We start from the raw sequence: 15,878 nt of genomic DNA, 5'->3' as shown, positions 1-15,878 counted from the left end.
ACAATAAGTTTACAAAGAGGAGGTGTAGACATGTTAGAGGGAGATGAGCAAAAGGTTTAAGATTCAGTAAGATTTACTTAGCTTTGCTAATGTGTTACAGTGAACCTCTGAATTGTGTCAGCAGTCAATCAAACTGAGTAACTGAAAAACACTCACATCATAGACAAACTCCACCAGAGTATCTGCTGAAAGCTCTCCATCATATTCTATGACCTCATCCTCATAGAAGATATAGACGCTGTCAGCCTCATCCAGACCTGGAGCAGAAATATGAGTGTTTACCTCATGTAAAACTTGCTAGAACATTTAGAAAATCCACTAGAGGTCATACTTTGTCTTGGTTTGACTGTGTATAAAGCAACTGGTCTTGTGGCTTCCCAGTTCACGCAATGGAAGGAACATTGTAAATGCTACTAACAACCCACGGACATATTTGCAGCAGTTAAGAGACTGACAGGGAATATGCAGCCGAATAAGTTCATGTTCACATTGCCACACTGAACAGCATTAACATTAAATTTTTCACATGAAATGGAAAAAAAACAATGTTATCATACTGCTCTGAATATGTCAGGATGAGAAATTTAGCTGAAATTCAAGTCATCCAGGAGTAATTTTCAATGATGTATATTACACACAGAAGCTCTGACATGCCAAGGGCACTGCGATGTATTTTATAGGTTTTATTTTATTTGATTTTTTAACTAATTGTTTAGTTAAAATAATCCCATTACAGATCTAATCCCAAATACATCCAATCTCAGCACAACATTTAGCAAACAGGGTTATTGCTGTGTATATAATTCTTCTTTAGAAAATAAAAAGGAACTTCTTCAAAAACGTTGAAAATCAGCGGCCTGATATCAGGCTTTTCTCTCTCCCAGACAGTTTCTGTAACCAAGATTTGTGTGACATAATTATATATGTCCAGACTGAAAAGCCTTTAAGCAAAATAGAATACGTTCTCTCATGTTATGTCGGTCAGTTGTCCCTTTTGAATCGTCCCTCTTCAGTTCCTGTATATGACTGTGTTATGTTGCAAATGTGCATTACATAGTAATTATGTATTGCACATTCTCTACTGCCAATTTTCAGCACATGGTATGAGCTTGTGTGCAGATAGCATATCTACCGGTATGTAAGTGAACCACGCGAATAGACCAACATACAAAATACTTCTAGAGATGACAAATCCTTTAGGAACCTTTTTTTTTTTTTATGAAACTGAGAGGAATACAGTACCTAATTTCTTGGCAACATCTTTATCCTTCTTTTCGTCAAGCAGGCCAACACCGATATCCTCATCATCTAGGTCCTCAAGGACTTGGGCAGCAAGCTGTGGAGGCAAACAAGAGAAAATATCACATGATTCACATCCCTAATCCGCCTGGATAAGTGATAGTGTGACCTTTGTCTCATCTTAGGCTCTGTTTATAGTACATAATATCTGTGTGCAGAGCATTCACATTTGTCAGTGCATTTGTGTTCTTTACCACATAACCTATCAGGAAATGGGTTGTGAGTTTATACTCATCTTGTTAAACAGGTTCCCCTCGAATCACCATATTTGCATACAAGTTTCTGGTCACATGCATTTGATTTAGTTTGCACAATTGGAGAGCGTATGAGTTTTATAGACAGCAACATAAAGTATGCTGTGGGGAAGATGATTTTTTGTTTTCTGCCTACACACATATTTTCGGGTATGCTGTAAGAACTGTACTTAGTTTCCCTCATAGCTTCACCACCATAAAAGCCAGGCACAGAGACCGCTGCCCCTGCACTTTCTAAATCCGTGTGAAACTTGACCCACATGACTGACAGTTGCATCCACCAATCCCAGTACCACATACAAGGTGGTTGGCATGGAGAGTGGGCTGTGTCTGCGACATGCCAGCTAATTTAGAGTAATACTTGGAGTAACAGGGTGTTTAGGTGGCGACAGGTGCACACAGTCATGAGCAAATGTCTCCAAGCGCCTCACTTAAGGAAGTAGAGTCTCACAGACAAACATTGCTATGAACTAAGTTCAACTGATTTTACAGTGTGAACCCTTATCTCCAGAACACCTTACTCCAAACCATGCTGCCATGCTGGTATTGAATTTCAAACCAGATTGTGGTGCAGCTGAGAACACAGCTGATCCCTGAGGAGAAATCTCTGTAAAGATCCTTCTGTTACCCCGGTTACTGGTCATACTAACTCAAACTATTTGGCTCTTGTGTTCTGGCCTTTCAGCTATGGAGCTCTCTGTGTAACTATTGTAAAAGGACTGTGTCTAAATGTCAACATGTTTACTTTAGATTTTTCATCTAGTCATATCAAATATGGCAGTGTTGATTCGTATTGCTTTCAATAGTATTTTACACTTCTAAACTTCTACATTATTGCATTTTGCAAGGAGTGCTGTCTCCTCTGTCTGTCCAAGTGTTTAGTCTAATCTGCCTTATTGTCTGCCCAGTGAAAGTTCTGGCTATTTGTTTCCCTTACTATTATACCTGTGGATTTCTATGATAGTTCTATGATGCGTCTGTCTCTCTGGTACTTCGGTTGCTCTGTGCGATGCTTCTGATGTCAGTTTTCTGTGTGTGAGAATTTTATTGAAAAGGTATTTTAATCAATCAGTCATTTTTCTGCTTAGTTACGCAATGCAGATTAATCTCTGAACCTCGTTAATGCCTCTAAACCTCATCACCATACTTTTTACCACACACTACGCACCTTCTCAAACATTAAAATCTATATATGCTCCTGGGGTATAATTATATGAGGGAGATTTGAGGGGGCTGGTGCTCAGGTCTGTTAAAGAAATCGTGGGCTAAACTCAGCTAAAGGCATTAAGCCAAACAGACCACTGCTATATAAGGTAGCTGTGAGAAGCCATGAGTCGACAAGAGATGAGAATTTTTGCTATGAGGCCGAGGGTGAGAGTTTGCCTCTGGGCGAATCAGAGTGCAGGAGAAATGATGGGGAGGAGGGACATTTGATCCAAGCTTACTGATGCTTATGCTCAGTTCTCCTCCCTCTGTCTTTGTCTTGATCCACAATAAAGCCTGAACAGACTTGTCTCAGGTTTAGAAAAACAAATTTGAAAATATGCACCGAAGCCCTGTGCTGAATTTTTTTTATATATAAAAGCATCATCATTTCTCATCAATACATGACGTCAGCACCACTTGTGCATCTGCTTTTTAGGAAATGTTTTCTATTGAAAGAATACTTCAGCTGTAGTACTAAATCAGTTTAATGTTGCCTTTTTGACTCATCGTATGAGGCAAACGTTCAGTGAACAACTGAAATTACAAATGGCCAATCAGAAAATACAGAAACGTAGTGATAGCAGACTCTAATTATGTTGCTCTATGAGTAAATGATTTGTGATCTTCTGACAAAAATAGTGAAAAACTGTGGAAAAACTACATTTGCTATGCAAGTAAAGTAGAACGAGAGCTTTGTGCTTTATGTAATCAAACATGGTTATGTGAGCACATGATGCAAGAGATAATTTAGCACTCGATAAAAATAATGACTTAGTGTCTCCAGCCACGTTCGGATGCTCTAGTGTGATGAATGTTAGCATGATTGCTAACCATCATTTAATTTTTTTCTTTTTTTTCTTTCTTTTTTACATGAGCAGCTTTAAAACATTTAAGGGGCTGTGATGTCATGTCTTAGTTTTGTGATCATGAGCTGTAATCAAATTTCATGAAGTTTTAGAGACAGCCAGGTTTATTAGAGGACTGTCTCTGTGGGAGCACAGTTGTAAACACGGACTGCATTGGATTTTCGCTGGCAATGCTGCGTTGCTGACATTTGCTTCTATTAATGTCTAAATAATGATATGAAATGACCCATTTAATTTTGCCATTAAATGTAGCCTCTGATCCTGCTCTGGGGATCAAGTGTTCCGTTAACATTAACATGAATGTTTGTCAATGAGAATCATTCAGGTCTTGAATGTAATCCAGTCCTGCTATTGGAACGTTTATTGATTTTAATCATTTAGAATATCTTTTTAATCTTTATAGCTGGGTGTAGTTCTTTTTTCGTTACACTGATAGATCCACCAGCACAGAGAGGGGATGTTGTTGCAAAATCTACGCAGACAGACAGAGAATCTATTCTTCTAGAATTCTTCAGTTCCACAAGAAGCACAAACAACTACAAAACCAGCACTCCCTATAATTAGACTCAGTACAGACACGATCCGAGGACTATTTTGGAGAGGTGCTGGTGACGCTTACGTCCCTGGGATCCGCTGACAGGTACAGTACTGCACCCATCACTCACCCCATTCAGCCAACAAGGCAGAATCCAGACCAGAACCTCCTGTGCTCCCGTTACCCACTGGCATGGGTCCCAGTACACTGCATGCAAGAGGGTCATGGCAAATGATCTCACATATTATTTCATGTTGTTCTGTAGATTCAGCTGTTACAGTTATTCTTACAGACATAGTCCCACACATACAAAGTCTGTTTGTGAGAAAGTCACCCAGGAGATTACCAAGGATGACACAGTAGCCTGGTACGCTAAAACATTTCTTCGTGCGCTATGATTACTGGTGCATAAAACCTCTGAGCCAAAGCTGAATTACTGGTTGATGAAGGGACACTGAGTTTTAGGAAAGTGCAAGATCATATTGCAGTGTTGGTTTATGATGTCTTTTTATAATACTAAAGTCCCATCAGGTATGAACTGAGATCTACACATTCAGTGCAATGCTATTGGACACCACTGTTGAAAATAGGGGTTGACAGCACTGTTAATAGATGATATAACCTTTTGACCATATGGAATGCAGTTTGTCCATGAGGCTGTCTTCCATGACACACTGATTAACAACCTTCAAAACAGGGCAGCATTCTACATGGTGTCTGTCGCAAAGGATTAAAATGATGGAGTTTGCCATATAATGGCTGGACAATGATTACAATTTTTGATCTGCTAGTTTGGAAATGTTGCTTCATACTGTGAGGGCATTTATTGTGTATCTATATCACAACATATCACAAAATTTGTAGATGAAAATGCACAAGGATAGCTTAAACTCTCATTAACAAAGATAAAGCTACATGACTATCCTCTCTGTTTAGGACTAAAAGGTTAAAATGATAATTGTACCAAACATAATATTACTGGTTTACCAGTTATCATGTTAATTCAGTACATAATTAATAAATTACCAAGGTTTCAAAACATTAAGTTCAAGGTCTCCAGGGGTTAGGGGTATGGGGTTAATGTATGTAACGTACGAAATGTATTGTCTTGTATTAAAATTATAACCTGTTTGTCGTTTCCCATGTTTCTCATTTTGACCAAGGTGGCTATCAATGCCTCTTTTCTGGCTCAAACCCATGCATGCTGTTGCTCTTGACACCTACTTCACACCTCCTCTGTGGTTCCTTTGTCATAAATTATGTGTCAGAGGTGAGACGCTGATATTTGGGTCATTCGTGGGATATGTTACATGTTCCAGTATAAAAAGAGTCAGAAACACACCTGCGTATGTTTGAGCACAGGAGGCTTACTGAAGCAGTTGTCTTTAAGAAATTGATAACACCAAGTAAAACCTCTTTCTCAACATAATGACATCCCCACTGGAATGTGTCGATAACTACCAAAATAATGGAAATACTTGAGTATTTTTTTCAAAAATCCAAAGTAAAAAGCTCCAGTAGCACTGTTTTGGTGTAGAGGGCATTCTCTGGGCAAGGATAAGGGCCAGTTAACACCTCAGAGAGCAAGGTAACTACCAATAGAGATCAAATCTTTCTTAGTGACCATCTTCAACTTCCAGCAAAACCTTTTTCTTCTCATGGGAATGGTCTATTCTTGGATGACAACACACGCATCCAAAAGAAATGAATTGGTCAATGAATGGTTTAATGGGTAGGAAAACAATATAAACCATTTGACACACCCATCTCAGTCTCCAGATCTCAGCCCTTTGAGGCAGACATTTGAGGGAGTTTCAAGAGTAGCATCTGAGATATGAATTTCTGTTTCCTTTTCATCACCAACAATAGAGCAAATAATGGAACATCTTATGAAAAACGGTTTACATCCCTCCAGTAAAAGACACCTGTAGAATCTATGCCAAGTTGCACCGACTCTTTTCTACCACATTGTGGTCACCCACTGGCATATTAAGACATGTCAGTGTTTCCATTAATTTGGCTGTTACCTGTTCATGACTTGTTTCTGTGGAGAGCCAGAAGACAGAATCGTAGTTACCATGGTTAGAATTTGCTTCAGTTATGCAATATAGAGAGAAGCAATTGTGCAATTCATTCTTTTTTTATACAGCACTCATATATGTAACAATACACAAAGCCTGACTGAGAGATTCCAACAGGTAGCACTGGATTATACAAGTCAGTTTCTGTTTGTGAATACGTCTATCAATCAAGTTGACTGTTGGCCTGTGAAACAGATGGAATGTAATATCATAAAACAAATCAACATTTTGCCCTCTAAAACCATGTATGTATTTCTCTCCTTGTGTGTGTGTGTGTGTGTGTGTGTATGTGAGAGAGACATGATACTGGACTGTAAATCCAAATTAGGTAACTCATAGGGCAGGTTGTTAGTGTAAGACTTAAGATAACTCAGAAAGTTGGAGGACATTATTTAAAAAATATATAAAAACAATCAGTATTTTGCAGTACGAATCCAAACTTTCAGTTTATGTTTAACTGTTCTTTTTGGGTTTTATTAGTATGACTGGGGTTTTTTTGTTTGGGAAGGAGAAAATGAACAAAATTCTTGGGTTTAAAGCGTACACATTGCCAGAATCTCACATGTTGCAGTATTCATCCACTTAAATAATCTTTGAAAATGCAAACTCAGCACCACGGAATCACATCCGGCATCATGCAGTTATTTTAGCGTTTATCTGTCTTGTCTATGATTAATCAGTGCACATTCTGAAACTCTCGTCATATGAAAAATATCTACTAGTATAGGATCTTCAAAGTAATGCTGGTTGTGAAGAACTGATACAACCAAAAGACTTACCTGGCTTCAGTAATGAAACTGGTTTTAGTCATTTCCAAACTAGTGAGGTCTTATAAGAGTAGCTATGGTTATGTTGTTTGGCAGTGTTTAGCATTAGGCCAGTGACATAACAAGTTTAGCCCTCATGTTTGATGTTCTAATAGCGGAACAGAAGAACAGGTTTAAGAAAAAGCAGCGATCAAACACATAAATTTCATTTTTTTCCCCAATAAGCATGTGTATCTCGCATTTAATAATAACCATATAATAACCCTATAACAATGATTACAAGTACTAATTGAGGTAATTACTTACCTTGTTGGACAAGTTTTCATACCATTGCCATTTAACACACGTTTAATATTAAACAAAGGTTTGGACTGTGAAATTTTGTTATATGTTTTAAAACATCCAGTGAAATCAATAAGCCTAGTTACTGCCTTTGAAGTTCATTAAATGTTAATTAAATGTTGCTCACAAAGCATGGAATTTAATCGAAAGAGGACATGCTGAATCTTGTCCTGTAGTTGTTCAACAATAGAACACAAGAAACTACTGCATTTCTCTCCACTTAAACTCCTTACCACTTAGTCACCATACCGGTTTACAAAGCCAAGAGCTGACTTCACTCAAATGATTTCAGTGCTCTCAAGTTTTCCCTTAGGCATGTAGTTGCTGCAGTAAACAATACCACACACATACCATGCAGACAATATCGACCCTCTTTTGGAGTCCTGCTTTACCTTAATTAATTAAATGACCAGACAATATCGACCTGAAGATTTCATGGAGATCAATCACAACGGTCATAAATCTCTCTTTTTTCAAACTACAGCTAATGTTGAATGGAGAGGTCATTTCACAGAAATCCACCGTCAAATTTGATAAGGATCATTATTTTCATATTCTTACACATCTATCGCATGCAATCCCTGTTCCACACAGCTGTGTGGTCTTTTCTTCATTTACTCTTTTGAAATCATCACACAACTCTGGTATCTTCTGGTTTCCTTTAATCCCTGTAGAAAAGTTTACTTTGCACTATGTAGCCATCAAACCCTTCCAGGTACACTGTTCAGTTAAAGCTCTTAGGGACCTAAAAGGAAGTTAGCTATTTAAAAGAAGCACTGCTGTACTTTGAGAGACTATAATAGGCCATGACAGTTACTTCTCAATTACTGTGGTGTGCCTTAGAGTGCAGACTGACAGTTGCACATCAACAGACAATGCTGCATCTTAAACATAGTTAGATCATTCATCCCTGGTTCCAAATATCAAATGATGTAAGATAAGATTTAGACACCATTTGCCTCACTGAGCTGCCATTTTCTTTTAACAGCATATACCTTTGCTGACTGGTGTACCAGAGTCAAGGTCCTACACTAGGACTTCCCCCTCCCTCTCAATCATGCTGGCCAAGCCTGAGTCAGTCAACCCACCTCTAGAGCCAGCTCCTCAACCTCAAACTGCTTCTGGGCACTCCGGCTGTTTCCAACGTGCTCGTGGTAGTAGATCACCATCACGTCGTATTTCTTCATCACAGACTTATAGTTCTTTGCGTTAAGGTCGTGAACGCGGTCCTTTCCATCATATTCAGGGATGTCCAGACCGTGCTGGCTCCATGACAGCTGTCCAAAAGACAACAGGAGCCCCAGAAAGACCAAGCTCCACTTCATAATTTCTTACTTAGTGGGGTAATATGTGTGGTTCCAGTGGAAAAAAAAAACAAAACAAAAAAAAAAACAAAACAAATAAAAAATAAACAACGGACTTCTGATCCCCGCCACCCAGAGCAGAGCAAGACCAAGTCCTGAGCCCCCCTAGTGAAAACCCCAGCAGGAGAAGAGTGAGGGGGTTGAGAAGGCTTAAGGGGGTGGGCTTAGGTGTGTATGAGTCTGAGAGTGTGGGAAAGTCAGTGGGAGGGGAGGAAGATGGGGTGGCAGATGAGGAGGCAGAGCTGATGCAGAGATCGGGGGAGAAATATCCTGAGCATTTTGGGGATGGGGTGGGGCAGGTTGCATGGACCTTGGAAGAGAGTCAACAGTCTCAGTTCTTGTAACGGCCACTAAATAATCACGGTGGGAGAACGAGGATTAGAGAAAAAAGGTGATAAAAAAAAAAAAATTAGGATTATGCGAGGACAAATACACAGGAAGTTATAACAGAGAGTGAAAGTAATGTTAAAGACATATAGGGAGAGCGCGCTTCTTCTCCCATATAAAGTTTTGAAGAGCTCTGATCTTGGCTAAAAATAAGAGATGTAGACCAGTGTGGGACGTGCAAGGAGGGCGGGGGAAGGGTGATGGGTGTCTAGTTTGCTGTGCTCTGCACATTCGTAGTGTTAGAATGTAGTTGTGGGTCATATAGGGACAAGATGCATAGACAAGGCTGATGTGCCTCCTGAAGTTTCACCGTTGACAGTTGACTTTTTGGGGTCATCGGATCAGACTTTAATAAGAGAGTACGCTATCAGATGTATGTGTCCATACGGTGCGGTGCTTGCTCTGTGTGACTAACACTTGAGTATCTGCAGATTCGATTTCTCTGGATCTGTATTTTTTTTTTCTATGTGTGTGTGTGTGTGTGTGTGTGTCTTCGTGTCTTGTCTTTGCAAGTGAGTGTCCTTAAGACTTTCTCCTCCCTTCATATTGTGATGTCAGGTCAAAACGATTAACTTCACAATCCATTCAGATATTAACATTAATATTAATAATCTATTTTTCCGAACATGGCCACTATGTGTGAGTCTGGTAGGGGAGGGGATGTCCTTATGTGTGTGTGGTACCTGAATACCTTAAGATTAGTTTACAAATTGAAATGGGAGGGGTGAGTTATTAATAAAAATGTGACACATGATCTGATAACGTCGCCCTCCTACCTCTTTATTTAGTGCCCTGTGCACTTAAGGCCTATTTAGTCTTCAGTTGGACATTTGCCCTGGAGCACAGGAGGGGTCTGAGAGTGTGAACTGCCCCAGGGAGATCAGTGCATATCCGGTGTTGTTGACAAGGGTAAATGAATAAGACTGCTTCACGTAATGCTTCATCTGCTCTGTTCCTGTTCGTCAGTGTAATTACACTAAGGTTTGTGCACTGAAGCTGTGAGCAAGTCTGAGAAGAAGCCACATTCATGCAATGCACCAGTTCTGCACTCATGTCTAGACTTTACAGCCAGTGTGTGTAATACACTGCATATACTTACATGATGCTTTTGTCAACACTCAGTAGTTATTTGAATGCAAACCCATTATATGAACAGATTTTAATGTTTTAATGAGTCTGTATTTTAAATCTTCATGAAAATGGTTGCTCACTATAAAACAGTCAAGAAAAAATAAAAAACATGGTTTAACAAACAAGAACAGACCAAGAGCACAAACAAACAAACAAATAAATGAATGAATACAGAGTAAATTTGGCCTTAAATCTTGAGTAAATTGATTATTGATGGTCAATTTAGTCCTTGACTCTGGAATTAGAGCTGGAACTGGCACAAATTCGAGTGCCACTAGATTTGAAACTCGACTGGATTTATAGGAAAAAGAATTCAATTTGATGAAATATCAGGAAGTTCCACATCCCACAGTGGAGCTACTGCCAAAGGCACGGCTTCAAACCAGAATTTATGCTTCAATTGGTTCGTTCCAAGCAGAATCGGTATTTTAACGTTTCCGATTTGGCGCTCCACCTTAAAATTATCGTTCCCGAACCGGTTAGAACCAAATGAAATACCGTTTAATAACGTTCAGTGTAGGGCCATGTGACATCACCATATGTATCTTTCGGGTGGTATGAAAGTGTCTTACTGACAGATATTTTATCTATAGTCTCTAATGTCACAAAACACGGCAAAAACGCATTAATTAGGAGCGCTGTAGTCCAATCTGTCCTCGGGCGAAATCCACCGTGGCCTCCTGGTCATTTGATTGTTTTGCGATCATTGTCGATCACAAACGTTTAATGGCAAAAATGATCTATTATGTCATTTTAACGCCGCAGTTAACAAGCTTGCTAATAGGCCATGCGGGGCACATTATGTTTAGCCTAACTAGAGCTAGCTAGCTATTTCCAACATTAGTTCTCTTTACACGGTAGCCTATCTATCAAACATTGATGAAACTGATGTCTAAGACCAACATTTTATGATGTGCATAGCATAATATTTACCTCCTCTGGTTGCAAATAGGGAGACCACAACACATTTCACTTTCACGTTATATCACCGTTTGCCGCCGATAAATTTATGAACACTATTTGAAGACACTAGTGATGTTCAGGAAGTAGACAGGAAGTAAACTCTGCACCAAAGTTACTGCAAGCAGAAAATATTTTAAATTGTTGTAATAAATAAAAGAACGAAAAATAACGTTATTAACCGCTTACAATTATTTCAAATAAATGTTTCTGTTCCAGAACATTAAAAAATATAAAGTTTCTGGTTTCGTTTTTGTTCCCAGTGAAATATCGACTGTTCCTGGTTTTCGTTTTCGTTCCTTGAACCGGTTCAAAGCCTTGGCCAAATTCTAAACATCTATAACATGAATGACTCAGCTTAAAATAACATCAAATAAATGTAATTCAGTATTCAACTGATAACATTTTTTTTTATAAAAATATTACTTACTGTGAAATTGCACATCTCAGAGTGGAGCTATTGCAAATTGCTAAACATCTACACTGAACTAATGATTGGCCTGAAAAAAACATCAAATATATGTTATATAGTATGGCTGGATTCAACTGATTACATTTCATTTATTAAAATATTACTTAGTAAGGTATCCAAGTAAAGCATTATGTTACATTATATTTTATCTACATTTCATATTTAATCATAGTAATTTAAATTACTAAGGAAGTTATTGGAAATGCAACCTTAAGCTATCTGGATTTCTATTGATAATGATTATTCAGTTGACACCGTAGAAACTGCATTCTGGAAATTTTATTAAAATGTGTTTAAACAGCCTTTTCCTTAATATCCACTCAGACATTCAAAATACTTCTAGGACCTCCCCTCCTTCACTGAAAGAATCCAATTTCATTTTCAAACCCGTTTCACCTCCAGATCTGTTTTCTTAATGGCGTTTCCATTCCAATTCTCATTCCAGTTCTTCGCTTTCAGTACCTAAGTTCATATTTGATTTAACTGGGCAACATCGCTATGTCAAACAGTGGTTCAGATAAACTTTAGTCATTTACAATATTTGGTTACAATTTAACCAATGAGGTAACATATCCTCAGTGCAGAGAGCCTGTTTGTTTGTGATTAGTTCTTCCATGGAGAATTCATGATGAAGATGGCTCCTATTCTACAGTCGGTCTTAATGTGCTTTGTGCTGGCTGCAAAAGCACAGGATATCACGTTGACATCTTTTGACATCCTTTATGAACTAAATGAGATAAAGAGCCTGTTTGAGCTGAAAGAAACCATTGAGCAGACGTTAAAGAAACAGTCGGATGAGATGGTTCAGCTGAAAGCCAGAGTTCAAGAACTTGAGGAAACAAATGAGGGTAAAAGATTTACCAGATCTTTTTTTTTTTTTTTTTAGCTGTGTGAGAATATGTGGTTAAAATGGTGTGGTGTCACTTTTTTATCTTGAAAGCAATGAAGAACGCCTTAGAAGAAACCACAATGAAGATACAGGAACAGGAGAATCACATCAAATTGTTGCAATCATCTGTCACTGAGCCCACAAGCCAAAAGAGGGGTGAGGCATAATAGCATTTTTATCTTAAATCACTGAGCCACAGTTTTGAACATTAAAGTCAGTGGTTGAAAATGATTCATTTTAAGTGTGGTTTATTAATGCATTTACACATTTTCATACCCATAGCTTTCGTGAGTGAGAAAACTGGGTAATATTTCAACCTATCATCAAGAAATCGATTTTCTAAGTGATCCGTAACATTACGATCTTTGTTCACAGGTAAAGACATTGCATTTTCGGCATCACTACAATCATCTGGTCTGGGAAATATTGGACCCTACAATAGTGAAATCGGATTAGTGTACAAAAAAGTCCTTACAAATATTGGAAAGGCCTACAACTCAGAGACAGGTATTCTTATTATTCATATCAAATGAAGGGTGGTATTTCTAAGCCAGGTATAAAGCACAATCAATAGTTACTCTAGTCATATTTCTGTTCAAATGTTTTCAAAACCAGTTCCTGATTTTTTTTTTTTTTTTTATGTGTGTGTCTTTTGCTTTGAAACAGGTATATTCACAGCCCCATTGAAAGGAGTGTACTACTTCAGATTTTATGCCCACGCCAAACCCGGAACGAAAATGGCTGTTAGTCTGTATAGGAATGACAGCAAGGTTTCCTCTATATTTTCCTGGAAGCCTGTCACTAATGGAAATGCTAGTAATGGTGTTGTATTAATTTTAAACAGTGGAGACCAAGTCTGCACACGTCTGTGGGGAAATGCATGGGTTTACGATGATGATAATAACTACACCAGCTTTAGTGGATTCCTACTTTTTCCCTTGTAAAATGATGCTCAAATGAACTGAAATGAATGTTTTTAATGAGGGCAATCCAGAGGTGAGAACATGTACATCACACAGTAACACTTTCTATACTTGGCTTTCATGTTTCATCTCATTTCTCCTGGGCGTTATGGTTATAAAGTGTCATGGACTTCTATGTACTGAGATTTGGATGGTCTGTCAGGAATTTAATTATCTCAATAATAGGATATATTTACAGTTTTCCAGCTGTGATTGTTCGGTTAAAATTTTGTCCAACAAATTAATGAAATAGAACGAAAACTATTTAAATCACTAGAAAGGCTTTCAAGAAGAAATACACAGATGGTCTTGAATTTGTTAATGCATATAAAAATATCAGTTTCGCTGTTTCTATTACTTTCTGGTATGTCCGTTTGAAAGTCTACTTTCTGTATGCCATTATATTAGAATTTCAATTTGATGCGCCTAAAACAAAAATTTAAAGTTTTAAAATAACAAAGATCTGTGATGAAATGTTAACTCCCCAAAGAAGAAATAACTTTTATTTTTTCCATTTCAATATGGATTCGTGTAATTCCAGATCTTGTGACTGTTGTAAACCATAATGTACCCACCGTTCAGTCGGACATGAATGTCCTAAACAGGACACATATAAAGCTGAACAAACTGTTCACTGGGCAGTTATCTCTAATGTCAAGACTGCCAGGCACAGAGTGCCCAAACTCATTACTGCTCTCTGCTGGTGAAAACAGGGATGACAGCATCTCAGAACAAACCATTCCAGTAAAAAATGAGTCAGATCAAATGAACTTCAGCAACAATGAAGGCTGACTGAATGAGAACTTAACAGATAAAAGGAGATAGAGACTTTTGGCCCTATATTTTAAGTGTTAAAACAAGAAGGTGGAAACTCATTTACATTGCAAAATATGTTTGATAAAATCTGAATCATTGTGTTAAATCATAACTTATTGAAAGTGTCTTTAAAAAAAGAAAGTATCTGAATGCTGCCTCATTATCAAACACAATCACTTTCGTTGATAACTAAATAAGCTCTTTGCCAGCTGTACAACTCTAGGAGGCGACGTATAAAATCAGTGTTTGAACACTTTAACATCCCATTGTAGTAGTTGATTAGAAATTTGCCATAATGAGTACATTTATCAAAGGTTCTTAAATCTGTGTTAGTGTGAAATATGAAAATTAACAACACTCTTCACTAGGGAAGGATACAAATATACTTCATTTCTCTTTCACAATATTTGACCAATATAGTTCTCTGATCAGTAAGTCAAAAACAATAGTGAAGTTCTCAGACGGCAGTAAATTTTCTCTTGGACTGAGGAGAGAACGTGCGGTAGAAAAAAAACCTTAGGGTTCCATAGCGCTGTGTTGTGAAGGACTGAAAAGTGGCTTTCTTAAGAGAGCTAAAATGGATATGTTTAAAAAAAAAAAAAAAAAAGAGGATATGTTTCTTTGCTTCTGCATTATACAAATCAGCTGCCTCTGTGAGATTCATAGAGAATATGCCATTTACGAACTACTCTCGCAAGCCATCCTGTATAAACCTCAGTTTGCTTTACAGCACAAGCTTAGGATAAATGAAATTAGAGATCTAAATCAGCCTGCAGACCTAGCCAAACCTACTAAGCATTTTTACTCCGCTGAAAATTTGTGAACTGAAATTGATTTGTGAAGGACTGATTGCTTGGACTTGGCCTATCAGGGGCACCCACGCCGTGTAGTCAGGTGACAGGCATTTGAACAGGGACAATGGTACCCTAATGACAGACACAGAACCACATTTTTTTTTTTTCATTCTTTCTCTTTTTTTTTTTCTTTTTTTTCTTTTTTACTGCACAAGTTTTACAAGTCAACTGAACTGGTAGAACACAATATTAGGCAGCTGTGGGGTAAATCATTGATCGGAAACCTATAAAGGTGTACAATACAGAAAAGAAATCTCAATGGGACAGTTCAGAATTGGGTGAAGTTTAAAAACAGATGAGTGAACTATGAGAAAAGAGCAGGAAAAAAAAACCCACAAAAAAAAAAAACAAATTCAAACGGACAATTCAACTAAATGTTGCTGACTTCAGCGATGACTGTGGCCGTCATCCACACACGCACACAAAAAAAGTTGTTTAGATTTTCCTTTGTATTCCATTCATTTTAAAAGTACTTTGCTGTCTTAGACAATATAAACCTCTGGATCAATGTAAATTGAATTTCGATAACTGGTTGAAGATGATTTCTTTACAGTTTGTTTTTTTTAATATATATATTTATATATATTTGTATATACATATAAAGTCATTAACATTTTTTTTCTCATACAAAAAGAGAAAGGTGGATTTAATTTCCCCCTCACAAAAAAAAAATGAGAAGGGGGAAAAAAAAAA

At 37.8% G+C, this 15,878-nt stretch overlaps 2 protein-coding genes across 2 annotated transcripts in view; one reads left to right on the top strand and one right to left on the bottom strand.

The window, feature by feature from the left end:
- casq1a (calsequestrin 1a) overlaps positions 1 to 8,675 on the bottom strand; it is an 11,224-nt gene extending 2,549 nt beyond the window's left edge. Inside the window, exons 1-3 of the mRNA XM_030774627.1 lie at positions 8,439 to 8,675; positions 1,243 to 1,336; positions 157 to 257 (exon numbers count right to left, since the gene is read on the bottom strand). Coding sequence (XP_030630487.1) covers positions 157 to 257; positions 1,243 to 1,336; positions 8,439 to 8,675 — 432 coding nt within the window. The remainder of the gene's footprint in view (positions 1 to 156; positions 258 to 1,242; positions 1,337 to 8,438) is intronic.
- A 3,599-nt stretch (positions 8,676 to 12,274) lies between these two features.
- c1ql4l (complement component 1, q subcomponent-like 4 like) lies at positions 12,275 to 13,661 on the top strand. Its single transcript, XM_030773925.1, has 4 exons — positions 12,275 to 12,512; positions 12,605 to 12,709; positions 12,929 to 13,060; positions 13,220 to 13,661. Exons 1-4 carry the CDS (start codon positions 12,290 to 12,292, stop codon positions 13,495 to 13,497), a joined length of 738 nt encoding a protein of 245 aa, XP_030629785.1. The 5' UTR covers positions 12,275 to 12,289; the 3' UTR covers positions 13,498 to 13,661.
- Positions 13,662 to 15,878: the final 2,217 nt, after the last annotated feature.

Source organism: Chanos chanos, chromosome 5 (assembly GCF_902362185.1).
Source record: "Chanos chanos chromosome 5, fChaCha1.1, whole genome shotgun sequence".
In the NCBI taxonomy this organism is placed as follows: domain Eukaryota; kingdom Metazoa; phylum Chordata; class Actinopteri; order Gonorynchiformes; family Chanidae; genus Chanos; species Chanos chanos.
The sequence above is the reverse complement of the archived record's forward strand: the minus strand, read 5'-3'. Positions and strand labels throughout refer to the sequence as shown.

Bases quoted from the DNA above. Each gene is read 5' to 3' on its own strand.
- c1ql4l (XM_030773925.1), top strand. From the start codon at position 12,290: ATGATGAAGATGGCTCCTATTCTACAGTCGGTCTTAATGTGCTTTGTG. The intron at 12,710-12,928 runs GTGAGGCATAAT...CTTTGTTCACAG, and splicing joins GCCCACAAGCCAAAAGAGGG to GTAAAGACATTGCATTTTCG. The intron at 13,061-13,219 runs GTATTCTTATTA...GCTTTGAAACAG, and splicing joins GGCCTACAACTCAGAGACAG to GTATATTCACAGCCCCATTG.